The following is a 26,390-nucleotide window of genomic DNA, read 5'->3' on the forward strand; positions in this document are numbered from 1 at the left end:
TTTCTTTTTCTTGAAAACTGCAGAACCACCAAGCTTCTTAGTAAAACCTGAAAGCCAGCAAGCCATCCCAGATTCCACAGTGGAGTTTAAGGCTACACTAAAAGGAACACCACCCTTTACAGTAAAGTGGTTCAAAGAAGACTTAGAACTTGTATCTGGTCCAACCTGTTTCATTGGGATTGAAGGGTCAACTGGGTTCTTAACCCTCTATTCAGTGGATACTTCTAGGAGTGGGTGCTACACTTGCCACGTTTCAAATGATGTTGGCAGTGACTCTTGCACTACAATGCTGATGGTAACAGGTGTGCCTTCTTTCTTGCATTACAGTCTTTTCACCCATTTCTTTTCTTTCTTTTTTTTGCCAAGCCCACCTCAGTGATATCAATACACCTTCAGGTGAATTCCCTACCCTGTGCTTGCAACCCACAGTTCTTTGGTTCTTTCCTCTCCTCTTTCCAGTATTAATTCAGACCTTCCTGACTCCACTTTTTCTGGTTTTTTAGAACCACCCAAGTTTGCTAAGAAGCTAGAGGCAGCAAAAGTCGTCAAGCAGGGTGACTCAGCCCGGCTTGAGTGCAAAGTAAGTGGATCTTCAGAGATGAAAGTAGTGTGGTTCAGAAATGACCGTGAAATTGTTGCCAGTGAAAAATTCCGGACATCATTCATTGACTCCGTGGCTGTGCTTGAAATGAATTATCTCAGTACTGATGACAGTGGTGACTACATCTGTGAAGCTCACAACCCTGCCGGCAAGGCCAGCTGTAGTACTAAAGTCACAGTGAAAGGTTAGCTATCCTCTTATTCTCTTGACTACATCCTTTTTTTCCTCTGATGGCTTTATCCTTTGAAAATCAACAATTTAGTATTTTAGGACTCCTTTTTCTTCATGTTATGTTTGTTTCTTGATGCCCTCTCCCCCCCTCTGTCAGTGTCTGAACAACAGCGATGTTGTTCTTAATGCAGATGAGTGCTAAGTTAGGTTATCCCCAGGTTTATGACTGTCAACATCCAGGAGAGATCACAGGGGGAACTGCTGTATCAAGGAGCTGAAATACAAACTCAAAGAACAGACCCAGGCTAATCACCATCAGTTTTACACCCTGTGTTTGAGACAACTATCAGATAAATGAGACCTGTGCCCTCTCTGCCAAGGGCCACCCCTCTGTTTACCTTTTCTACAAAGGAGCTAAGAGCTCTGTATGCCAGCTACATGCAAGATTATTTCATAATGTGCCCAGAAAATGAGGAAAGTATGTGCCCATTCTGTTGATTTTCTCAGCTGTCTCATTGTGTAGAAGCTGGTATGAGTAAATGATTTGTTGGTCAAATAGCTCTGGGCTCCTTTCTAAAAATGTTCCTTTCTTCTCTTGTTAGAACCTCCTGTTTTTAGCAGGAAGCCCTCTCCAGTAGACATGCTCAAAGGAACTGAAGTTAGCCTGGAATGTGAGATTTCAGGGACACCACCATTTGATGTTACCTGGTACAAAGACAGGAGGCAAATCCGCAGTAGTAAGAAGTATAAGGTTGCAGCCAAAAACTACCACACCAGCGTTCGCATTCTTAATGTTGAAGCTGCAGATGTGGGTGAATATCAGTGCAAAGCACAGAACGACGTAGGAAGTGACACTTGTTTTTGCACTGTGAAGCTGAAAGGTAAAGTACTGACACATATGCCTTCTGCAGTGCTCCCAATGGCACTGCATTGCTCTTCTTTGCATAGACACTGTAAGTATTTATTATAACTGCATATTTCTTCTTCAGAACCACCAAAATTCTTGACTAAAATAAACAGTGTGACTGTTGTGGTTGGTGAACCAGTAGAGTTACAAGCAAGAGTGGAGGGCTCCCAGCCAATTTCTGTGCAGTGGCTTAAAGACAAAGAGGAAATTATTAGAGAGAGTGAAAACACGAAGATCATGTTTATGGAAAATATTGCAACTTTACAACTTCTGCGCACAGAGACAAGCAGTGCTGGAAAATACATCTGCCAGATCAGAAATGATGCTGGAAGTCGAGAGTGCATGGCTACCTTAAGTATTCTAGGTTGGTAAAAGGCATAGGTTCACATAGGGTTGTTTTTTTCTTTTTAAGTTAGGATCTTGGCTCTTTATTGTCAGTTGCATGATGTCCTTATTCCCATGAGTTTTAAACTATCAGAACAGAGATTTCTTGTATCCCCAACAAGCAGCAGTCAGGTTCCTTATTTTCAGTTGTCCAAGGATAAGGGTGAGCAGAACCACATGCCTCTAGATGGTTATGGGATCCAGTTGACTAAATTTCTAAGTCTTGTCTTCTGCTCATGTCTACTTAGAAAGAGACAAACAGTTGCATTTCTCTCCTAGATGTTTAAAAATGTTTTTAATTTATTTTGGAGAGCATCTGAAATCTCCAGTTTAGGGCAGAATAAAGGGTGTTAAAAACAAACAAACAAAAACGTGAAAAATTCCCCAGCCCAAAAACCTGGGTTATCCCTAGAATCAAATGTGTAAACGCCATCTTACAGTGCTATAACACAGCTAATACTACTTAATTTCCGTGTTCACCATACATGTTACCCATCTCTTCTTCTAGAGCCTGCAGTCATTGTAGAGAAAGCAGAACCAATGAGAGTTACTATAGGAGATGCCTGTACTTTGGAGTGCAAAGTGGCAGGCACGCCAGAGCTTTCCACTGGGTGGTTCAAGGATGGCAAAGAGCTGACCAGCAGCCAGAAATACAGAATTACTTTCCTCAATAAAGTATCTACGCTTAAAATTATGGATGCAGAAAAGGAAGATGCTGGACTGTACACTTTTGCAGTGCAGAACGACGTGGGGAAAAGCAGTTGCACAGCATCAGTTGAAGTTTTAGGTTGGTTGGGTAGCTTGTTTTCTGTCTTTTACAAAAACTTTCGCTCAGTCTTGTTCTCCTTCCTTTCTCCCATTCCTTCCTTTCTTTTCTTTCTAACCATGTATTTATTATGTTTCTTTATGCAGATCGAATCATTCCTCCTTCTTTCACAAGAAAATTGAAGGAAACTCCTTGTGTCCTGGGTTCCTCAGCATTGCTGGAATGCAAAGTGTCGGGTTCACCTCCTCTTTCTGTGGCTTGGTTCCGAAATGGACTTAAGTTAGTTAGTGGGGAAAAACATCAAATCTCCTTTTCAGATAACCTTTGTATTTTGGAAGTGAATTCACTGAGTGATTCAGATGGTGGAACTTACACCTGCAAAGCTACCAACATAGCTGGTTCAGATGAATGCAGTGCTGTATTGACCGTACAAGGTCAGTGGTCAGGAAGCTCTCTAAGCTATTCTTTTTTCTTTTTCTCTCGACATTACCTATGGTCTTTTGTAAATATGCTTGGGGAAAATTATTGATGGGGAAAATAAAGATTGTATACTTTATCTTCAGTAGGTGTGGAAATACCAGGATTATGCTGTAACAATCTATCTTACCTCGCTTTTTCTCTCGTGTGTTTAGAACCACCTTCTTTTGAGAGGACACCAGAGGCTCTGGATGTTTTGCCAGGCACAAGCGTCACTTTTACATGTGTTATCAGAGGAACCCCACCTTTTAAGGTGAACTGGTTTAAAGGGTCCAATGAGCTTGTGCCAGGAGACAAATGCAGTATCTACTTGGAGGACTCTGTTGTGGAGCTTGAGTTATTTGACGTAACTCCACTCCAAAGCGGAGAATACACTTGTCTAGTGACTAATGATGCTGGCAGGGCAAATTGTACAACACACCTTACAGTAAAAGGTTTGTAAAGGTCGTGTCTCTCTATTTACCTTAAAGCATTGTTTCCTTTCCTCCATTAGTCCTGTAGCACTCAAAATTTGTGACTTCTTATCCTTTGTTAGAACCAGCAGTCTTTGTGAAGAAACTGAGTGATCAGTATGTAGAGCCTGGCAAGGCCATCATCCTGGAGGGAACTTACACAGGCAGCCTGCCTATCTCTGTGACATGGAAGAAGAATGGCCGCACCATCACTCAATCTCAGAAATGTAGTATCACCACCACAGAGAAATCCTGCATCCTGGAAATACTTGACAGCACCAAAGAGGATGCAGGAGAATACACCTGCCATGTTGAAAACGAGGCAGGAAGAGATGTTTGTGGGGCTGTAGTCTCTACTCTAGGTGTGTGCTCCCTTTGCTTCTTTTTCTTGCTTGTTCTTTTAAGTGTATGTCTTACAAGGCCTGGCACTATAATGAGCCTAAATGCTTCTCTTTTTTAGAACCTCCCTATTTTGTTACACATTTGGAATCTCTTGAGGTGTCAGTTGGGGATTACACATCATTGCAATGCCGTGTTGGTGGCACACCAGAAATCACTGTGTCTTGGTACAAAGGTGATACAAAACTCAGGTCTACTCCTGAGTACAAAGTGTTCTTTAAAGACAACGTTGCTACACTTATTTTCAACAAAGCAGTTAGCAACGACAGTGGAGAATATATCTGCAAGGCGGAAAACAGTGTAGGAACTGCATCTACAAAGGCTCTCTTGACAGTTCAAGGTGATGATTTTATATTAACTTGCTACAAACTCTTTTTCTCTTACAAAATTATGTAAAAAAACCTGTTTCCTGGAGCATATTTATCCTTTATCTACTTTCTTCCAGAGCGTAAACGACCACCTTCCTTTGCAAGAAAATTAAAGGACATCGAGCATCCTGTTGGATTACCCCTTAAATTCATGTGCCGACTCAATGGCTCAGAACCCATTACTGTGGCTTGGCATAAAGACGGTGTGCTGCTAAGCGATGACCACAATGTGCACACATCCTTTGTAGATAATGTTGCAGTGCTGCAACTGGTACAAACCGAGATGAATCATACTGGGCAGTACTCCTGCACTGCCACCAATGCTGTGGGCACTGCCACTTCGAGTGCTAGGCTCACAGTGGCAGGTGTGTTGGCTTACAAAACTTTTGCCTTGACCACAGGCTACCTCTTCCTCTTTCATGCATGCAATGGTATCAGTGTGTTGGATTAGCTTTTTCAGGAAGTATGAGTACTACATGGTTTTCTTGTGTTTCTAGAACCCAAGCAAGCACCTGTGTTTGACACCAAGCCAGAATCTATTGACGTGCTTTTTGGAGAAAGTGCTGACTTTGAATGCCATGTTACTGGAGCCCAGCCAATACATATCACCTGGTCCAAGGATGGTCGGGAGATTCGAACTGGAGGAAATTTCAATATTACATTTGTAGCCAACACAGCTCACCTTCGTGTGCTCAGAGTGGGTAAAGGAGACTCTGGCCAATATACTTGCCAAGCTAGTAATGAAGTTGGTAAAGACTTTTGCTCAGCCCAACTCTGTGTCAAAGGTAATAAGTCACCTTCATTTGTTCATTTTCTTTTACTTGGGTAAACAGACCTTTTTGTTATTGAGTTTCATCTTCCACCCTTTCCAGTTTGGGATCATTAGCTTTCCAGAAAGCAGACATGTGGTGACCTTTTTCTATCATACAGCATGACAGTAGAAACCTTGTGTACCTGCAAAATCTCCAAGGGTCCCCTTGTGAAGCTCTTTGAATGGGTAGCTGGACTCACCCTGTGTTTTACTTTGTCATTAGTTCTTAAACTACAGTCAAAGTGGTATTCACACATAGCAAATACTATGTGGAAAATGGTGATACAGTCAATACAATTACTTTGCACCTGTAGGCTAGCATTAGTGACAATAAAATTTCCAAGAATTTCTATTGGAGTTTTGAAATGCCGATACAATTTAGACTATGAATCACTTAAATTCTTCATGCAGAAATATGCTTTAAAGACTTGTATGCAAGTGAAACTATTCCTACCGTGTTTCTGCTGCTCCTATGGGTGAAGGGCTTGTAAAATCTTTCATGCTGGCCTGGGGATATTTTCACCTCTCAAAGGTAACAAAAATTTTTCCTCGGGTGTTGCAATCATCCTTCTTGTGTTTCTACAGTTCCAGATGACTCATCAGGCTCCAGAGTTGGCAGAACGTGATTTTAGTTGTTGTCTTTCTTTTCTCTATCTTTCTTGAGAAGAAACTCTGGTTGGGGATACAGCCAACTGCTATAGCAAACTTACTTTCTGGGCTGCAATACTCCTGTGTTCCCCATAACTCTTTCTCAGCACTGTAGATTTCACATGGCTAACAGGTATACTGTCACTCTTTACATACTTGCTCTGTTCTGCAGAACCTCCCAAGTTCATCAAGAAGCCTGAATCTTTGCGGTTCGTGAAGCAGGGGGACACAGTTCAACTTGAATGTAAAATCAGTGGCACACCAGAGATCAGAACTGTGTGGTACAAAAATGATCAGGCACTCCAGGCAAGCGACAGGTTCCACATGTCCTTTGTAGACTCCACGGCAATATTAACCATCTTGGATGCCAACACTGAGGATGCTGGTGACTACATATGTGAAGCCAAGAACTCTGCTGGCACAGCCAGCTGCAGCACTTCAGTCACAGTGAAAGGTTAGCAGCACAGCTTCACACACTACCAGAATCCTTGGCTTCTGGGCCCTCTTCCAGCTGCACATCCCCCTGGATAGGGAGCTGCTGCTATGGCAGTTCGTGGCTGCTGGGGTAATTTCTCTCCAGCTACTCAGCAGAGATGAGGCAGGGAATAATGGTGGGTGTTTAGCATTGTGCAGCCATTCCCTTGTCTTCTCCTTTAAGCCATTTACAAGATGAATAAGGCAAGCTTGTCAGACCGCAAAGGGAGCATGGACTAGGTGTTACACCAGCTATGGTGAGGAAGCTGTGCATACTTTACAGCCATCCCTCCGTCTCTTTATACACAGTGATCCTGGCCGGAATGAAATTTAAGACGGAAGAGGAGGCTGTGTTGTTGAACCTCACTGATGGTAGCTTTCATGACTGTAAAGAGGCGGGTGAAGGCTGGAATGTGGTCCTGGAGAGTGACTTTTGGGGAGGGGCACTGAGCACTGACTCCAGACAGGTGCAGAAGCATCATATTTCTGCCCTTGAGGCTCTGAGTGCTGGGTTGACTTGCTGGGAGATGCCAGGGACCCAGCATTTTTTAGAAGTGACACCACACATTTGGAAGCTAAATATGAGTTTACAACACTAAGTGTAGGCCCCCTTCCTGAATACCTTGCCTCCTATTATCCAAAAACCCACCCAGGGAAGCAAGCTCATGCATCATATGTGATTCTTTTTTTATAGAACCACCTGTTTTTAGCAAGGTGCCAAGCCCTGTTGACACACTTAAAGGCTCAGATGTTATTCTCCAGTGTGAGATAGCAGGGACTCCACCCTTTGAGGTTGCTTGGTTCAAGGACCGGAGGCAGGTCAGAAGCAGCAAGAAGTTCAAGGTGACAGCAAAACACTCCATTGCCAGTCTTCATATTCTCAGTCTGGAAGCTCAAGATACTGGAGAATATCAGTGCAAAGCTATGAATGAGGTGGGAAGCGACACTTGCATTTGCCCAGTGAAATTCAAAGGTTTGTATGCTGAAGAATCAACAGCATCATCACCCTCTCTTCTTGATCTCCTGGCTGTCTCTCTTCTAAGCAGGCATGTATCATTAACCCTCTTTTGCCTCACTGTTTTTGCAATCAGAACCTCCACGCTTCTCTAAGAAGCTGAGTGACACTGCAATCTTCATTGGGGAGCCAACAGCCCTGCAGGCAGTGGTGGAAGGATCCCCACCAATTTCTGTTGTCTGGCTTAAGGACAAGGGCGAAGTTATTAGGGAGAGCGAAAATGTCCAAATGTGGTTTATGGACAACATTGCAACTCTTGAGATTGCCAGTGCAGAAGGAGCTGATGTTGGGAAGTACATCTGCCAGATCAAAAATGATGCTGGTATGCGGGAGTGCTCTGCCTTTTTACAGGTCCTAGGTGGGTATAGCCTGCTTCACAACTACTGTATCTTGCAGCTTGCACAATTGCCTTTACCAGCCTTTGTTTTCTGCATATGCCCTTTGCTCACTGTTTTCTGGGTAGATATCCTGGTGACACACTGACCCTTACCTTCCTATTTCAGAACCAGCAGTCATCTTAGAGAAGACTGAGCCAATCACAGTAATGGCTGGCAATCCTTTTACATTGGAGTGCAAAGTAGGAGGAACACCTGAACTTATCACCAAGTGGTACAAAGATGGCAGAGAACTAAGGAGTGACCGCAAATATCAAATTACCTTTTTCAACAATATATCCACTTTGAAAGTCTTTTCTGCAGACAGGGAAGACAGGGGCTTGTATACTTTTGAGGTGCACAATGAGGTGGGGGACAGCAGCTGCATTTCTTCAGTTGATGTTTCAGGTCAGCTCTATGTCTTTGTAGTTCACACTTACCTTTAAAGAAAGCATTTTTCTTTTTCCCCTTTCCTTTCTCCTGAAAAAAAAAAAATCCAAACACTTTTCTTTCTGTCCTTCTGCCCTGTCCTGCTTAGATCGCCTTGTTCCTCCTTCATTCTCAAGAAAACTAAAGCAAACAAATGGGGTGCTGGGATCCTCAGTGCTTCTGGAGTGCAAAGTGTCTGGCACATCCCCCATAACTGTGTCCTGGTATCAGGATGGGAATGAGATCGTTAGTGGAGAAAAATATGAAATCTCATTCTTGGATAATGTTTGTGCTTTGAAACTGAATGCCTTGGATGTCACAGATACAGGGCCATATACCTGTGTGGCAAACAATGTGGCTGGATCTGATGAATGCAGTGCCTTCTTGACTGTACAAGGTCAGTGGAAGGATGCTACAGTTCTTCAACAAAATTCTTCTTCCCTCTCTCTTTCTTCCTTCATGTTTCTCACAGTCTCTTTTATTTTTTTTTCCTTTTCTCCCTCTTTCTCTCTCTTTTTTTTTTGGATTCAAACCTATTCCAGTTTTCCTCTCCCAGCAACTCTTCTATTAACATCTTTCTCCCTCTTCACTCTTTTGCATGATCCTTAGAACCACCTTCTTTTGTGAAGATACCTGATCCCCAGGAAGTTTTGCCCAGATCAAGTGTGACATTCAGCACCTATATTAAGGGCAGTACCCCCTTCAAAGTCACCTGGTTCCGAGGCATCAGGGAGCTGGTGCCAGATAGCAACTGCTCCATCTCACTGGATGAGTCTGTGGCAGAGCTGCAGCTGTACAACGTGGAGCCCGGCCACAGTGGGGACTATGCCTGCGTTGTCACAAATGATGCCGGTAGTGCCTCATGCACAACCCAGCTCTTTGTGAAAGGTGTGTTTGTGTGTGCACATGTACACACAGGTATATCCCTTCATGCTCTGCCTGCAGCCCTGCCACATCTGTCCCTCTCACTGTTGATCTCTGCCTCCTCACAGAGCCTGCAGTATTTGTGAAGAAATTAAGTGATTTCAGTGTGGAGCAGGGGAAGTCCATTGTGCTGGAAAGCAGCTATACAGGCACCCCTTCTGTCTCTGTCACCTGGAAAAAAAATGGCATGCCCATTGCTCAGTCTCCACGCTGCAGTGTTACAACTACTGAAAAATCTGGAATTCTTGAAATCTTCAACAGCACCAAGAGTGATGAAGGCGAATACACCTGTGAGGTGGCAAATGAGGCAGGTGGAGATGTTTGCCACAGCTTTGTATCTGTCTTAGGTATGGAGCAGTCTAGATCCCCCTAAGGCACCTTGATGATGCTCTGCATCTGCTCACCATACTCTCTCTTTCCCTAGAACCACCCTATTTTGTCACACACTTGGACCGTGTGGAGGTGAAGGTTGGAGAGCCCTTGATCTTAAAATGCCAGATTGGTGGTGCACCAGAAATCAAGGTGTCCTGGTACAAAGATGACACCAAGCTCAGATCAACACAGGCTTACAAAATGCACTTCAAGAATAATGTGGCAACACTGGCATTCTCCACAATAGAGGACAGTGACATTGGAGAATATATCTGCAAAGCAGAAAACAGTGTTGGCTTCGCCACCTCCACAGCTCTGCTTGTTGTTAAAGGTGATGGGCCAAGGGCCACTCTTTCCAGGGGTAGTTTGTAGGAACTCTTTGTTATCTACAGAAAGGGTTCTTATTAATTTCAGAATTAATTAATTCTAAATTAGCAGGGTGGCTTCCTACTTACTGTGGTGATTATTATTTTGCAGAACGGCAGCTTCCCCCTACATTCTCCAGAAAACTGAAAGATATTCAAGAGGCGGTTGGTGCCCCAGTGACATTTGATTGCCGCATAAATGGCTCAGAGCCTATCCAGGTGTCTTGGTACAAGGATGGGGTTCTCTTAAGTGACAGTGATAACATGCAGTCAGCCTTCTTGAATAATGTTGCAACTCTCCAGATCTTGCAAACAAGTATGTCTCACTGTGGCCAATACACTTGCTCAGCCAAAAATGTTTTGGGGACTGCATCTTCTAGCGCCAAACTTCTCCTCACAGGTTTGTAGCTTACACTTAAAGAAAGATGTATTTGTATGTCTTTTGCTCTTTAATTTCTTCACCCTTTTCCCCACTTTGCCTATCGTACTGTGGCCACAGAGCATGGGCATGGCATGGTGAGCTGTGTGTTGAGGATGGCTCAGTGATGAGCTCTGCCATGCTTTCCTCTTTGCAGAACATCTGCAACCTCCCTTCTTTGACATCAAGCCAGTATCTGTTGATGTAGCACTAGGAGAAAGTGCAACTTTTAAGTGTCATGTGACTGGCTCTGCTCCCATGAAGATTACTTGGACGAGAGACAACAGACAAATTCGCCCAGGTGGCAACTACAAGATGACATTGGTGGAAAACATGGCCAGCTTGACAGTCCTAAAAGTTGGTAAAGGGGATGCTGGACTCTACACATGTACTGCCAGCAACAGTGTTGGAAAGGATGCGTGCGCAGCTGAGCTGGCTGTACAAGGTATTGTGAGCTTTAATGTTCATGAGACTTTTCTTTGCAAGGGAGACATCTGGAGAACAAAGCCTTGAATGCAAACATGTGTGAGACTAACAATCTTTCTAAGAGGCAACACTACGATGTCTTATTTCATTTAAATATTATTGTAATACCTAAATACTTATTAATCTTTCTTCTGTTATAGTGTGTGATTTATGTGATCAAAGGGATTCTTTCATTGAAATGTTAAATCTGTCTTAGAGCCTTGTTGTGCCTTTATGACAGCCCTGTTGGCCAGCAAAAGCTGTCTTTCTTTAAGTCTTTCTTCATTCACTAGATTGTCTGGGGGAGGGAAAGGTAACTGAGGGAAACTCAGTTAACTTATGAGACTTCAATGTATTGTTACTGGGTGTCCAGCTGCTGCAAATAATTTTACCCTTTCACAGACTGGAAACATTGAAAACTGCTGTTCTAGACAGCAAAACTGGAGGACTTGAGAGTACACTTGGTGACAAATATCGATTCTTCCAACACTTTGATTCTCCATATAGTGGAGAATCTTTTAGTCATCTAAATTTGTGACTGGATCAAACTGTCTTGGTACAAGTGACACTTGCATGTTAATTTTCTTCATGTAGGTGGGAACACAGGATTTGTTTATAGCTGTTCCGGATATCTCATAGTGATCTTATAAAAGAAAGAATGTAAAATGCAGCTCTCAAATAATGCATGAGTTCAAATGTCCCCATTCATTTAGTGTCCCTTCTTTTTTTTTTCCCCTCTCTGTATGAACTTTGGGGGGGGCAAAAAAAATCAAAAAACCATTTCAAGAGTAAATATTATGATTTTTTTTCTGTAAGACAAATAACATAAGAAGCTGAAATACCACTAGCAAAATTGCTAATAATTGCATGACAAATGTATTGCATACTTATATCTAGAGTATGTTCTATTCATAGGGATTTTTCTTGGTGGAGGCAGAAAGAATGGGGCAGACTAAAATACTTGTGGATTTAGTGACAAGTAGGGACACAACAGTGTCTGTGTTGTCTGATTTACAGAAAACATTGAAGGACTGTAGCAAGAAACCTAACCTCTTTAAAAGCTTTAAAGCTTGTTTCCACAGTCACAATTCTGTTTATTATTAATGATGTTACTGAGAAGTTTATTTGACTAGAGTTACCATTCATAAGAAGATCCTGACATTAGATGCTTTCTTACTCTTCAACTCTATTCATAAAATCCTGATTTTTTTTTATTTTCCCTCCACAATTATTTTCTTTTTTTGATCCTGAACTTACACTGACACTCACTTTAATCCTTTAGAATTTGTACAGTTGATCCAGGGTTGTAAAATTAATGACATTCATTGTTTGGCAGCCATTTTCTATAGAACTTGGAAGAAAAAGCTCTTTTGTGTATTGATTTGTGTGTGTGTTTTGAGCAGATGCTGTCTCATCTCTATAACACACATCCTTTTGTTTGTAGGATTAAGTTCTTTTGTTTGATGACCTTGGTAATTTCCCAGAGTTTTATTACTTTTCATACTTTAATACCTAAAATTCTCACTCTGTAGTTTTAACAATTGCTTTAGGTTATAGAAACTGCTTTACATTCTAAGTGTATACCTTACTAACTTGTATATCCCCATTTTTGGTGATATATCCCCATTTTTGGTGATATATCCCCATTTTTGGTAAGGTATGAAATTAGACTGTGACTACACATCAGCTGTTTGTATGCAGATACAGAATCACTTCTTTGCCAAAGCGAAATCTGATAATAAAACACAAGGGTTCCAAGAGTCCTTATCTAAACAAACCATCATTTCTATTTTTAGAAACTCTAAGGAAGTTTTGTTACTAACAACATAGGATGTTCTGCAAATGTCACACAGATTGAAGTAACCCACAAAAATATTCTTCCTACACTTTACAGACAGATGCACAAAGAGGCACTTCATCCTGTTTTGCAGGGAGATTTGTTTGTTGTGCCCACGTTGCCACCTCATGGGTTTACTAGTTATATCTTTGATCTATGAGCATTCAGTCTTGTGATTCTGAATCATGCGCACAGTACTTTTGATGAAGTGTCAAACCTCCACTTCTTTATCACCTTACAAAGAAAAAGTGGTTTACTTTTCAGTCATAGGACTTTTAACACTAATTTCTTTAATACCAACCATCTCACAATTCCAGCATGATTATTTTAAACCTATATTGTTTGCTACCTAATCTTCTTGACTTCTGTTCCTTATATGCACCTTTATGTTTGGCTTTGCCATAAATTTGTGAAGTGTTATAATGCAGGTACATTTGTTGACTGTATCAGTTGTTAATGACATTTTAAGATATAAAGCAGTTGCTATAATGCTCCGCATAAATGCTCTTTATAATATTTATTGGCTGAACTATTAGGATTCTTACATTGCTATCAGGTATTTTGAGTACTCATGTATTGCTAGTGGAAATTACTTAAAGGAAACCACACATCAGTTGATCTGTACTGAATACATGGGAGAAGTAGAGTAGGACAAAAAAGTAAGGAGAAACTAGCTGAAATGCATATAGAAAACTAGTTTGCTTCCTAAATAAAAGAAACTTAAAATATATCTTTAAAAAATTACAGCAATTACAAAATTAAAATGTTTGCATAAGTCCAGAAAGCTTACGTTTTCTCTTTCGTATTTCCCTGCTTATTCAAAGAATCAGTGCAGTTTAAAGCAACATTTCCACTTTTTGGCTTTCCAGAACCACCAAGATTTATTAAGAAACTAGACTCCTCAAGACTTGTGAAACAACATGATTCCACTAAGTATGAATGCAAAATAGGTGGATCTCCAGAAATCAAAGTCATCTGGTACAAAGGTGAAATTGAGATCCATCCCACTGAAAAATACCAAATGTCCTTTGTGGATTCAGTGGCAGTTATTGAAATGTACAACCTCAGTGTTGAAGACAGTGGTGACTACACTTGTGAAGCTCACAATCCGGCGGGTAGTGCAAGCACCAGTACCTCACTGAAAGTAAAAGGTCAGGAACACAGTTCTTTCCTTACTTTTCTATCTCTAAGAGTCTTCCTTTTTGGAAAAGCTCTTAAATCCCACTTTCTTTAGTCAGAGAAGCCAAAACCTGTCTAAAGAGAGGGCATATCTCTTTACTGCTTATTATACTGTGGGATATCTATCTTAATTATGGTCTTTGCTGTTTAGCATCAAAGTGGCTACTGGAATACCTTGTATTCTTTAATCTTCTTCCCTCAAATAACACAAAATTTATTCCTCCCTTTTTTTTTTTCCAGCACCCCCCATTTTTACCAAGAAGCCCCATCCAATCGAGACCTTGAAAGGGTCTGATATTCACCTAGAATGTGAGCTTCAGGGTACTCCTCCATTCCAGATTTCTTGGTACAAAGACAAAAGAGAAATTCGGAGCAGCAGGAAGTATAAGGTCATGTCTGAGAACTACCTAGCTAGTATTCACATTCTCAGTGTGGATACTGCCGATGTTGGTGAATATCACTGTAAAGCTGTAAATGATGTGGGAAGTGACTCCTGTATTGGCTCTGTAACACTAAGAGGTTTGTATAAAGATTGGCAACTTCTTGGCATTGCATTGTTCCTGTCATTCTCCTCCTACTTTTCCACTAGTGGCATGGTTTTTTTTTACTGTTAAATATCTTCTCTTAAATAGCACCACCAACCTTTGTGAAGAAGCTGAGTGATCTCACTGTTGTAGCTGGGGAGTCGATTGAACTACAGGCTGCAGTAGAAGGATCACAGCCCATTTCTGTTCTGTGGTTAAAAGACAAAGGGGAAATCATCAGAGAAAGTGATAATCTTTGGATTTCTTATTCAGAAAACATTGCAACTATGCGGATTGGAAATGCAGAACCAGCCAATGCTGGGAAATATGTTTGTCAGATAAAGAATGATGCTGGAGTTCAGGAATGCTTTGCCACACTGAGAGTTCTAGGTTGGTAGCATGAGATTAAAAAACACAATGTGGTCTACTGTGCTTTAAAATTTAAATTTTTACAATACTAATAATTATCGCATTGTTGATTTTAAAATATTTGTGACTTGCATCTCATTGCAGAACCTGCAGTCATTGTTGAGAAGCCAGGCCCAGTCAAAGTTACAGCAGGAGACTCGTGTACTCTGGAATGCACAGTAGATGGCACACCAGAGCTTACTGCTAGGTGGCTTAAGGATGGGAGTGAACTGTCCACTGACCATAAATACAAAATCAGTTTCTTCAATAAAGTATCTGGGCTTAAGATTCTCAATGCAAGACTAGAAGACAGTGGAGAATATACCTTTGAGGTGGAAAACAGTGTTGGTAAAAGCAGCTGCACTGCTTCAGTGCATGTCTCAGGTTAGTTGACTATTCAAGTCACATCTGATCCTACAGTTCTTTTATAACACCTTCAGATAGCAAACTGATTCTCAAGACTGGCAGGCTGAGAGACTCATCACTTGTGTAATCTTAGGAGTACTTGGCATGCCACTTCGACAGACATCAAGAATGGATGCCTATCTAACCTCTGAGGGACAAGGGCTTGAGTTGTTGCAAGAGCTTCCTTTCTTTGGCTTTAGCCTACATGTCTTCTTGGACAGCTGGTACAATATTTCTTATGAAAAAGAAATGCAAAAATAAAAGGTGTCCCCCAAAAGTGTGAATGAAAGTTCCAACATATCCTTAATCATCAACTATCTATTTTTCCATGACTTAGGGTTTTAGAGCAGATTGTTTAAGCAGATACATCAAAAGAAATTTCAGTGATTTTATTATGCATGGAAAATTTTCTGCATTTTAAGCTCCTGTATGGTATTTCTTTCTTTCTTTTTTTTAAAAAAAATGCAGATCGTATTATACCTCCTTCTTTCACAAGAAAACTGAAAGAAACATATGGTCAGCTGGGTTCTTCTGCTGTACTGGAGTGCAAAGTTTATGGATCACCACCTATTCTTGTTTCCTGGTTTCATGACGGAGAGGAAATTATCAGTGGAGACAAGTATCAGGCTACTCTTACAGACAATACCTGTTCTCTGAAAGTGAATGGACTTCAGGAATCTGATATGGGAACTTATTTGTGCACAGCTAGTAATGTAGCTGGGTCTGATGAGTGCAGCGCATTTTTGAGTGTTAGAGGTCAGTATCAATAAGAAGCCAGAATCAGAAGGCACAAATCTATTTTCAGAAAGACTTAATTCTTTGCTCTGTACATATTTCTTATTATCATGCTCTTCATCAGAAGTTAAAATGTACTTCTTTTGTTTTATTTGCATGCTTAGAACCACCATCTTTTGTGAAGAAACCTGAACCACTGAATGTTTTATGTGGGGCAAACATAACCTTTACCAGTATCATAAAAGGTTCCTCTCCATTGGAAGTTAAATGGTTTAGAGGTAGTGTTGAGCTAGCACCAGGACACAGATGCAATATCACCTTGCAAGATTCAATTGCAGAACTGGAGCTATTTGATGTACATCCGCTTCAGAGTGGAGACTACACTTGCCAGGTCTCTAACGAGGCAGGGAAGATTTCTTGCACAACACATCTTTTTGTCAAAGGTTTGTCCAGACTACTATTTCTTATGCTTCTAAAAATTATTTCTTGGCTTTATTTAATTTGTTTTCTTCATGTTGTTCTTTATAGAACCAGCCAAATTTGTGAAGAAGGTGAATGATTTAAGTGTAGAGAAAGGAAAAAATTTAATCTTGGAATGTACATACATGGGTACTCCACCAATTTCAGTGACATGGAAGAAAAATGGAGTAAAGCTAATACACTCTGAAAGGTGTAGCATCACCACTACAGAAACATCTGCCATATTGGAAATACCTAATAGCAAACTAGAAGATCAGGGGCAATATTCTTGTCATATTGAAAATGATTCTGGACAAGATAATTGTCATGGTGCAATAACAATACTAGGTACGTCAAGCCACCATCATTTCATCAAGTATTATTTGAACTCCTGATGGTCATTGTGCATTACCTTTTTGTGCTAATGGCATATATTTGTTCTTCAGAACCACCTTACTTCGTTACACCCTTGGAGCCAGTGCAGGTGACTGTTGGGGATTCTGCATCCTTACAGTGCCAGGTTGCTGGAACACCAGAAATGATTGTATCATGGTACAAAGGTGACACAAAGCTGAGAGGAACTGCTGCTATGAAAATGCACTTTAAAAACCAAGTTGCCACTCTGGTTTTCAGCCAGGTAGACAGTAGTGACAGTGGGGACTATGTCTGCAAAGTAGAAAATGCTGTTGGTGAGGCTGCTTCATCATCTTTGCTGACAGTTCAAGGTGAATATTTAGTTTGAATGGTGTATTTTTCCTAAGTATGTTTGCTATTTCAAAAGAACAAACCACCAACCCAAAGATTACCTTTTCCGTGTTAAACAGTTTACGGTTTCTTAACTTGGCTTGTCCCTGCATTACTGTCTTCTCTTAACAAAAGTCTACCAGTGAAGCTAGTCAAACTGTGTCTCTCATTGATCACAGCTCTTCTGTAGGGATACAAGCTTCTGCATCTTTCTTTCCCACTGAGGGTATTTCTTTGATTGTTTCTACCATTAACAGTCCTGAGGTTTTAATGGGGTCACTGCGCGACTGATGGCAGAATGGTTATACGTTTCACTGCAAACATATGCACAGTGCTCTTTTCACATCAGGTTCCAAATAAATTATTTGCTGAATAAAATTTTTAATCTGAAATTATAAGTAAAAGTCGAGTGTACCCTACAGTATATTAGGCAGTGATTATTGTTGAATACAACAATAGGTGCGTATCTTCTGAAAGCCTTCACTATACAATACCTGTTTTCTTACAGAGCGTAAACTTCCTCCTTCTTTTACGCGAAAATTAAGAGATGTCCATGAAACTGTTGGCTTACCAGTTACATTTGATTGTGGCATTGCTGGTTCAGAACCTATGGAAGTATCTTGGTTTAAAGATGGTGTACATATAAAAGAGGACTACAATGTTCATACATCCTTCGTAGATAATGTAGCAACTCTTCAGATTTTGAAAACAGATAGGAGCCTTATGGGGCAATACACCTGCACAGCTACCAATGCAATTGGGAAAGCTTCTTCTAGTGGCAGGCTTGTCCTTACAGGTCAGTGGGCTATGAAATATTTAATAGAAATATCTCAAAACTAACTTTATAAATAGATTTAATACTGTACAAATTATATTTATTTCACACAGGTTTAAAGCAAATCAGGATTTTAAACTGTTGACTTTTTATTTATTTCACTCTTCAGAAGGGAAGACTCTTCCATTTTTTGACATCCCAATTACACCTGTGGATGGTATTATTGGAGAAAGTGCTGACTTTGAGTGTCACATCTCTGGAACACAGCCTATTAAAGTTACTTGGGCAAAAGATAACCAAGAGATTAGAACAGGAAGAAACTACCAAATCAGTTATGTAGACAACACAGCCCACTTGACCATCTTGAGAGTTGAGAGGGGAGACTCTGGTCAGTATACATGCTATGCTAGCAATGAAGTTGGAAAGGACTCTTGCACAGCTCAGCTGACTGTTAAAGGTACTGAATAGATAATACATTGTGTGTACATTTCTGTGCATACATTTTTCTGTCTTTAATTATAAAGGAAGTTAGATTTATTGCTGGAAGATAACTTTGAGAAGAACTTTTGAGATATAGCTTGAAAGTACCGGAAGTTACCTATGTGTCTCTGAAGAGGGTTAGGATTGGTCACCAGCAATGATGGGAAGAGAAATGAATGTATATTTTCTTTGGACGAGTTTCTTTATAGGCTTTGACCTATTTCTTTCTTGGGAACTTGACAAAAATCTTGGGGCCTTTATGGCATTTGATGTAAAAATGCAAGAGGATTTTTTTTTTTTCAAATAGGAAAATCAAGTGTGACAGTAACTGTAAAAGCAAGACACATGCTGTTTATCTTAGCATGCTTTCACTTAAAAAAAGCCCAAATATCTTGTTTAAGTGAGAGCAAGTATTAATTCCCCAATGTTGAAATTATTTTTTTCTTGAAACATTTTCTTTAAAATTTTCCATTTCCATTTCACTCATAGAATTTTGTTAATTTTTTTTTATTTTTATTTTTTTTTTTTCAGAACGAAAATCTCCACCAACTTTCACTAAGAAACTGTCTGAAGCAGTAGAAGAAACAGAAGGGAATGAACTTAAACTTGAGGGCCATGTTGCTGGCTCTCAGCCTTTAACTGTTGCTTGGTATAAAAACAATCAGGAAGTTCATTCAAGCCCTCATTGTGAAATATCTTTCAGAAATAACACATTAATTTTGCACATAAAGTGTGTAGAGCAATCAGACTCTGGTTTATATACCTGTAAAGTGTCCAATGAAGCAGGAAGTGTGTTGTGTACATCTTCTGTTGTTATCAGAGGTTAGTTGAAGTCTTATTTTACTTTGCTTTTTACTTTTCTTTGTCGCATGTTAGCTGAAAGCATACAGCTTCTATCTTATGAGCTGGTTTTACTTACTTTAATTTGTCCAGCAGTAATTTGTCCTGAGATGGACAGACTAAACTGAGTTAAACCACAAAATCAAAGAATTCTTCTAATTGTTTTTAGTAAAATAAAACAATATTTTTCAAGGAGGGGTTTCTTTTTCACTGTTTGCTATGACTGATCTAAATTGAACATTGAAATCTTTGTGACATTCCTGTTGAATTTTTAATCATCCTCTTTTTGCAGAAAAAGAGTTTTTCTGTGCATTTACATCTAAGTTTGTGCAGCCTTGACTGCGTGTTATAGCAGCGTGGCACTTCATCGTAATACTATTGTAGGAGATTGCATATTTTTTTCTTTAAAGGTGCTTACATAGTTTTGCAGCCTAATAGCAGTGTTTTAATTCCTATAGTGTTTTTCACATGTGAATGTCCTTGCTGTGTAAAGATATTTCTTGCATGTTTGCATAGAAAACATACTGTCTTGGTACTTACTCCATTTCCTAACACTATGATTGACATTCTCAGACTTGTGTTTATCCTTCTTCATTCTTTGCCATTGTCTTCTTAAGAATCACATGTATCTCCTTTTCTCTTACATTCTTAATCTTACTTTCCTCCCTGGAGTATTCACTCAAGCATTTTCGTATTCCAGAACCCAAAAAGCCTCCAGTTTTTGACCAGCCTATTCAACCAGCAGCAGCAGAGGAAGGTGATACTGTACAGCTCAGCTGCCATGTCCAAGGATCACAGCCAATCCGGATTCAGTGGCTGAAATCAGGCAGAGAAATAAGAGCTTCAGAGAGATGCAACTTCAGCTTTGCTAATGGAGTAGCTCTTCTAGAACTTGCTGCAATTACCCAATCTGATTCAGGAGAATATGTATGCAAAGCTTCAAATGCAGCTGGCACTGACACTTGCAAATCTAAAGTGACTGTTAAAGGTACAACAACATGGAGACAATCAAGGTGTATGACAAAAAGTTAAAATCAAATTCCACCCCACTTTATTTTCTGTGGAACAAAAATACTAATAATCTAGTAGAAACAATTAGTATATTTTAGTTATTTGCAAAACCACACAATCTGGGAAGACAGTATATTTGAAAATTAACTCTACATAAATAGGACATAAACAGTGGAAGATCAGTGTCAAATCAACACTATATTTTTAGCAAAAAGACTAAGAATTTAGTTTCTAAATCTGAACACTAATTTTTTTATAAATGCAAGCTAAATGAGTGAAATTACTTGGACATGCAAATTTTGTGCAGAGGGTGGGAACAGTGGTGTTTATTAAAAGAAAATACAGAAGGGATTTGATTGAGCATGTGGTCATCAAAGCTAATTGCTTTAGGACTGTTAACATTTAGAACTTTTAGCTGAAAGCAAATATAGTCTAAGTGTGTGTCCTTCCATGTATGTCTTTCCTTATTATTGCATGAAAGACGTAGAAGATAAGTAATATGCAGAAATATATTACTTACTATATGGGTAGCCACAAGGCTAAGAACTGAGCAAACAAACAAACAAAAAAAGGACTTAACAGTCACTGGTGAAAAAAATGCAAGTAACTTCAAGGATGAATTTTTCAGAAATAGAAAGGAGAAACCTCACAAAAAACTGAGCTATTTTAGAAAGTGAGGCTTCTTATTTGCATACCTACCTATGAATTTACATCCGTACAGAATATGAATGACCTGACTGAAGTTAATGAACAGCACAATCTGGCCCACAGTGTTCAGTTTCATCTGGAAAGTAAAATGCAAGTTAACTAAAACAACATAAAAACATTTTTATCTCTTGCATACTATTTTGTTCCACCTTTGTCATTAATTTCTTTTTTACCATTCATTTGGAAGTGTCATAATTCATGAACATAAATTATTACATGGAACCATCTGTTTTATTGTTTTGCTCTATTTTTTTTAGAAAAACCAGCAGCTGCACCAGCAGCTAAGAAAGCAGAACTGGAAGGAAAACTTTATTTTGTGTCAGAGCCTCAGAGTATCAAAGTCATGGAAAGTAAGAATTCTTTTCAGAAAGCACATTGTCTTCTATTTTCCTGTACCTTTTGTTTGAGATTATGTCCTGCTCTTATAGACAGCTGGAAAGACTTAGCTTCCCTATTTGCATCTTTTTGCAGAAACTGTTGCAAAATTTATTGCAAAAGTTGGAGGAGACCCAATTCCAAATGTTAAATGGATGAAGGGAAAATGGAGGCAACTCAACCAGGGAGGTCGCATTACAATTCAGCAAAGCGGAGATGAAGCCAAACTAGAAATAAAGGACACAATAAAAACTGATTCTGGCATGTACAAATGTGTAGCTTTTAACCAACATGGTGAAATTGAGAGGAGTGTAAACCTACAAGTTGAAGAAAGAAAGAAAGAAGTTGTTGAAGGGGATCTCAGGGCAAAACTAAAAAGGTATATGGGAAGATTTTATAGATTAATTTGCCATCAACACAGAAGAAATGTTTCTTATTATATATCTCAGTTCAACGTATATTTTTAAAGATTCATTAAACATGAATAACTTATAAAAGTAGAAGTACCTGACTAGACAAAACTAAAGGATTCCACTCCGAAGTGCAGCTGTAAGCTGATTCATTTTTCATTGAACAACTTTATGCAAATGAAGCATTGCATATTTATCTTATGTCATTGCTTTGAATAGCACTCCAAAAAGGAAGGAAGGAGAGGAAGAGCAACCTATTGATATCTTGGAACTTCTCAAAAATGTAGATCCCAAGGAATATGAGAAATATGCTCGCATGTATGGAATTACAGATTTCCGTGGCCTCCTGCAAGCCTTTGAGTTACTAAAGCAAACCCAAGCAGAAGAAAGCCATAGACTGGTAAGATACAGTGTGACTTTAGCATTGGCTTTGTTAAGAGTAACATGGTTCATTTGAACAAACTTCTTGTCCATGATCTGATGTTACTGTGTGTGCAGGAATTTCTGGCTCCTCTTTGGATCTTTTACAGGTAGTTATCAATTTCTTGCACACTCAAACCCAAGAAGAAGCAATGGACCTTCTGGCTAAGTCTTCCTAACTTGGCTTCAATTTTTAAGATGGGGAGATAACACTAGTTGCAGTACAGTTACAGAAAAGTTGATGAAGGAACTAATCCTATGTTGGACAACCATGACAGCTTGACATTTAGTATTCTTTAATCTTTTAGTATATTCTGCCTTTTTACAGGAAATTGAGCTTACAGAAAGAGCTCAAAGAGAAGATCAGGAGTTTGATGAACTTGTAGCTTTTATTCAACAACGACTCTCACAAACAGAGGTAACATATTTTTGGATTAATTTATAAAATATTCAAACTCATAACAGGGAACTTGAAACTAATTTAAACTAATATTTTTCAGCCTATTACTCTGATCAGAGACATTGAAAATCAGATGGTTTTAACAGATGAGGATGCTATCTTTGAATGTGAAATTAAAATTAACTATCCAGAAATTAAACTTTCATGGTACAAGGGAACTCAGAAGCTGGACTTCAGTGACAAATATGAAATTAGAATTGAAGGTGATCGCCACATACTGAGAATCAGGAACTGCCAACTTGAAGATCAGGGAAATTTCAGAATAGTGTGTGGACCACACATTGCTAGTGCCAGGCTAACTGTGATTGGTAAGTATACTTTTGAAATATGTATTTGAGTTAATATACACATTAATTATTCCACTGTCTGATGCCTGCTAAAATATATGTTTTAACATGCTGATAGAACCTGCAGTTGAGCGGCATCTCCATGACACTACTTTCAAGGAAGGAAACACTTGCACGCTGTCCTGTCAGTTCTCTATCCCAAATGCCAAGTCTCAGTGGTATAGAAATGGGAGACCCATTAAGATAGGAGGGAGATATTCAACACAAGTGTCTGACAAAGTACACAAACTCATCATCAAGGATGTTAGAACAGAAGACCAGGGACAATATACCTGCAAGCTTGACAATCTAGAAACAACTGCAGATCTGGCCATTGAAGGTTTGTAAACAGATATAAATTCTCTTTGTTACAGTAGTGATAAGGAGCTTCTGGAGGTTCTGTAATAGGACAAATGAAAATAAAAGGAATTTCTTAAAAATGTATTCCCAAACGGACTAAATAAGAAAGTTTGCTGTGTTTTCTCTTCGGACATGTGTCATATTTCTGTTGGTAATTTTGACTAAATCATCATAACTAATATCCCCTGGCCCTCAAATTATCTGAGTCATGCTTGCTTTTATTTTACTTTTCTCTGATAATCTTATATTTTCCTTGGACCTCCTCTTTGTCTTGATTATTCATTATCTTTCATCTCCTTAATGACTTCTCTTGTAAAATTTACCTGCACAACAATCTTCTTACAGTCATACTCTTATGTCTTCTAATCTTCATTCTTACATAGAAGATTTCAAGAAGGTGGAATTCGTTTTTCTTACTCTACTTTTTAAAGATCTATCTCTTATTGTAATGTAGCTGTTATTATGGAAACAATGAGAAGGAATTAGATAAGTTAAATGGCCTGATGATGCATAACAATTAATATATTTTTTGTTTCTAAAAACAGCAGAACCAATTCAGTTCACTAAGAGCATACAGAACATTGTAGTGAGTGAACACCAGTCTGCAACCTTTGAGTGCGAAGTGTCTTTTGATGATGCAGTTGTGACGTGGTATAAAGGCCCCACCGAGCTGAGAGAGAGTCCCAAGTACAGCTTCAGAAGTGAAGGTCGCTGTCATTATATGACCATTCACAATGTTAATGCAGAAGATGAAGGTAAAAATGCATGGGATATTTGTGCTGATGCTTTACTTTCATCTGATTTTCTTGTCTGTTTTTTTAATTATAAAGGTGTATAAATATAAACATTCTTGGCTGTTGCAGGTGTATACTCTGTAATTGCTCGTCTTGAGCCAAGAGGAGAAGCAAGAAGCACTGCAGAGCTCTATCTGGTAACCAAAGGTTAGTGAACTTGCTGAACAAATTTATGATCATAACCATCTGCAAATTTGTGAGTTTGAGCATGATTCTGGAAATACAAATAGTACTAAAAGAATTTTAATATTTTTTTTGCAGAAATTAAACTGGAGTTGAAGCCACCAGGTAAAGATGATGAGCAAGACTGGTACAAGATCAAGACTTCACTCTGTCGTAGATATAGTGCTTTACTCTGCTCTATTTTTTATTTTTGACTCATTTTTTCATTGTTATAGTAAGTCAAACCTAGGCCCTGAAAAACCATTCCTTATCCTCATCATCATATGAGGAGCTATTTATTCTAATAAACAGTGGCAATAAATACCTTGGTAACTTCAAAAATATTACTGTTTTTTTAAAATCTGTGTAGAATTTTGTACATTCTTCAAAACACAAAAGTTTATTTTTGTTTCAATGACTGAGGAATAAAACAATTAATAGGTACCAATGAGTAGATTTGTTAATTTCTTCACAATTGAAAATAAATAACCAAGGATGCAGAATTGGTAGCAATCATCTCTCTATGATATACAGTGATCTTTTCTGACTGTTTTTAAGAAACAATACTCCAAAATTGCGCAAGAATTACTTCAAAATTAAATAAAACAGAGTAGAGTCTAGCCAGATTGAAAGATTAATGCAATTATATATCTGTTGATCAGCTAGCTTAATCTTGAGGAGTAGGCTGCAGTCTTTTAATGCTAGAAAAACCACGGTTAAAGCACCACAAACTACTGTTCTTGGGGACAGCATATTCAAATCTGGTTTTTATATTAATTCAATTAAACATTTTGATTTTCTAGATGTTCCTGATGCCAAGGTTGCAGTACCATCTCAAAAAGCAGCTGAAGGTAGGTTAACATACATGTTCCACAGTGCTGTTTTATATCTGCACTAAAGCAACAAACCAGTGGGAACCTCAGAGAAAAGTCTTAGACAATGATAAGATCTAGTTAATTGTTTTCATACAAATATAATATTAGTAAGGCTTGGCTTGGATAGGCTTGTTTTGCTGTGTAACTATACACAAAGGTTGGAATGAAGCCTTCTCTCTGAAAAAGATGGTGTCTTTTCCTTCTTGTTCTCCATCTTCCTCTTATTTCCACTTTCCTTTTCTGACCTTTATTTTCACCTTTTCTACTTTTTCTACCAAAGCGATAGGTTTTACACAATCTGCTTGAATTGCTACCCTTTGGAGAGAAAAAAAGAAAAAAAATCTTTTAAAGTAGTATAATAGGTCGTATTTTTATTGTGACTGATCTCTCCACAGGCCCTTGTATTTGCCTATAGACTTCAAATATTATGTGTATTTCTGTTATATTCAAGTTTACCATGAAACTTAGAAGTTCAATCTCCTGTGTTTCATTTCCAGGATTACTTGGTATATGCTTTCAGTAGGAGCAGGAGGGGAAAGATTTATATTTAGATTAATTCCTATCAGCAAAGATATGAGACTGATGGCACTAAAGAAAATAAAGCTGAGAAGGGTCAGAATTCAAATAAAGGTAGACTGGGGATTTCCATTCAAAATATATTCTTCCACTTACAGTAAACATTCAGAATGAGCAACATGCTGTGAGAAAATCATTGCATAGATTTTCAAAATGCACTAGGATTTTTCTTCATTTACAGGAAAGCATCATACTCATATTTTATTCTATATGTTCTGTTTTTCCATTAAGCTGCCCCTATTCCTATTCTTCTACCTCTTGTTCCACCACCAGAGGAGAAAAAGCCAGGTAAGAATACATAACTTGTTTGGATAGTGTGTGTATGTTTAATTATGACTGTCAGTTGGTTGTTTTTCTTTTAATTTTAATTTTAATTAAGCAGAAAAAAAGGTTCCGTTAAAGAAAGTCTCCAAAAAGGTGGCTAAAAAAGTTCCTGAAGAAGTCCCACCACCAAAAGGTAACTTCTTTTTTTCTTTTATAATTTAAAAAACATGACATTACTTTGGGAAAACAAGATAATTTGTTTTAAATCACCTTGAATCAATCAAATCAGTTTGATTTTTGCCTTTATGTTAAAAACATGCATATTTGAAATCCAAGTTGATTAGGAATGCTTAAAAAAGAGTAACTTGCTTAAACTGTAAAAGTGAAATCATTTAATTAACTGATAATATTTAATATGCCTTGCAAATTCCAGGCTACGAGAT

The 26,390-nt window shown here is 38.8% G+C and overlaps 1 protein-coding gene across 1 annotated transcript in view; it reads left to right on the forward strand.

Moving 5' to 3' along the window:
* TTN (titin) overlaps positions 1–26,390 on the forward strand; it is a 246,511-nt gene that overhangs the window by 62,021 nt on the left and 158,100 nt on the right. The window contains exons 63-107 of the mRNA XM_034065601.1: positions 24–302; positions 504–785; positions 1,375–1,653; positions 1,762–2,043; positions 2,572–2,850; positions 2,976–3,263; positions 3,462–3,740; positions 3,842–4,120; positions 4,219–4,497; positions 4,603–4,890; positions 5,023–5,310; positions 6,157–6,438; positions 7,153–7,431; positions 7,550–7,831; positions 7,977–8,255; positions 8,386–8,673; positions 8,886–9,164; positions 9,269–9,547; positions 9,625–9,903; positions 10,050–10,337; positions 10,513–10,800; positions 13,527–13,808; positions 14,077–14,355; positions 14,469–14,750; positions 14,874–15,152; positions 15,642–15,929; positions 16,073–16,351; positions 16,437–16,715; positions 16,814–17,092; positions 17,620–17,907; positions 18,056–18,343; positions 18,898–19,188; positions 19,907–20,194; positions 21,183–21,275; positions 21,397–21,679; positions 21,930–22,110; positions 22,459–22,548; positions 22,631–22,898; positions 22,996–23,256; positions 23,822–24,031; positions 24,140–24,217; positions 24,332–24,358; positions 25,036–25,083; positions 25,915–25,971; positions 26,063–26,140. Coding sequence (XP_033921492.1) covers positions 24–302; positions 504–785; positions 1,375–1,653; positions 1,762–2,043; positions 2,572–2,850; positions 2,976–3,263; positions 3,462–3,740; positions 3,842–4,120; positions 4,219–4,497; positions 4,603–4,890; positions 5,023–5,310; positions 6,157–6,438; positions 7,153–7,431; positions 7,550–7,831; positions 7,977–8,255; positions 8,386–8,673; positions 8,886–9,164; positions 9,269–9,547; positions 9,625–9,903; positions 10,050–10,337; positions 10,513–10,800; positions 13,527–13,808; positions 14,077–14,355; positions 14,469–14,750; positions 14,874–15,152; positions 15,642–15,929; positions 16,073–16,351; positions 16,437–16,715; positions 16,814–17,092; positions 17,620–17,907; positions 18,056–18,343; positions 18,898–19,188; positions 19,907–20,194; positions 21,183–21,275; positions 21,397–21,679; positions 21,930–22,110; positions 22,459–22,548; positions 22,631–22,898; positions 22,996–23,256; positions 23,822–24,031; positions 24,140–24,217; positions 24,332–24,358; positions 25,036–25,083; positions 25,915–25,971; positions 26,063–26,140 — 11,001 coding nt within the window. The remainder of the gene's footprint in view (positions 1–23; positions 303–503; positions 786–1,374; positions 1,654–1,761; positions 2,044–2,571; positions 2,851–2,975; positions 3,264–3,461; positions 3,741–3,841; positions 4,121–4,218; positions 4,498–4,602; positions 4,891–5,022; positions 5,311–6,156; positions 6,439–7,152; positions 7,432–7,549; positions 7,832–7,976; positions 8,256–8,385; positions 8,674–8,885; positions 9,165–9,268; positions 9,548–9,624; positions 9,904–10,049; positions 10,338–10,512; positions 10,801–13,526; positions 13,809–14,076; positions 14,356–14,468; positions 14,751–14,873; positions 15,153–15,641; positions 15,930–16,072; positions 16,352–16,436; positions 16,716–16,813; positions 17,093–17,619; positions 17,908–18,055; positions 18,344–18,897; positions 19,189–19,906; positions 20,195–21,182; positions 21,276–21,396; positions 21,680–21,929; positions 22,111–22,458; positions 22,549–22,630; positions 22,899–22,995; positions 23,257–23,821; positions 24,032–24,139; positions 24,218–24,331; positions 24,359–25,035; positions 25,084–25,914; positions 25,972–26,062; positions 26,141–26,390) is intronic.

Source organism: Melopsittacus undulatus, chromosome 8 (genome assembly GCF_012275295.1).
Source record: "Melopsittacus undulatus isolate bMelUnd1 chromosome 8, bMelUnd1.mat.Z, whole genome shotgun sequence".
Taxonomy (NCBI): Eukaryota; Metazoa; Chordata; class Aves; order Psittaciformes; family Psittaculidae; genus Melopsittacus; species Melopsittacus undulatus.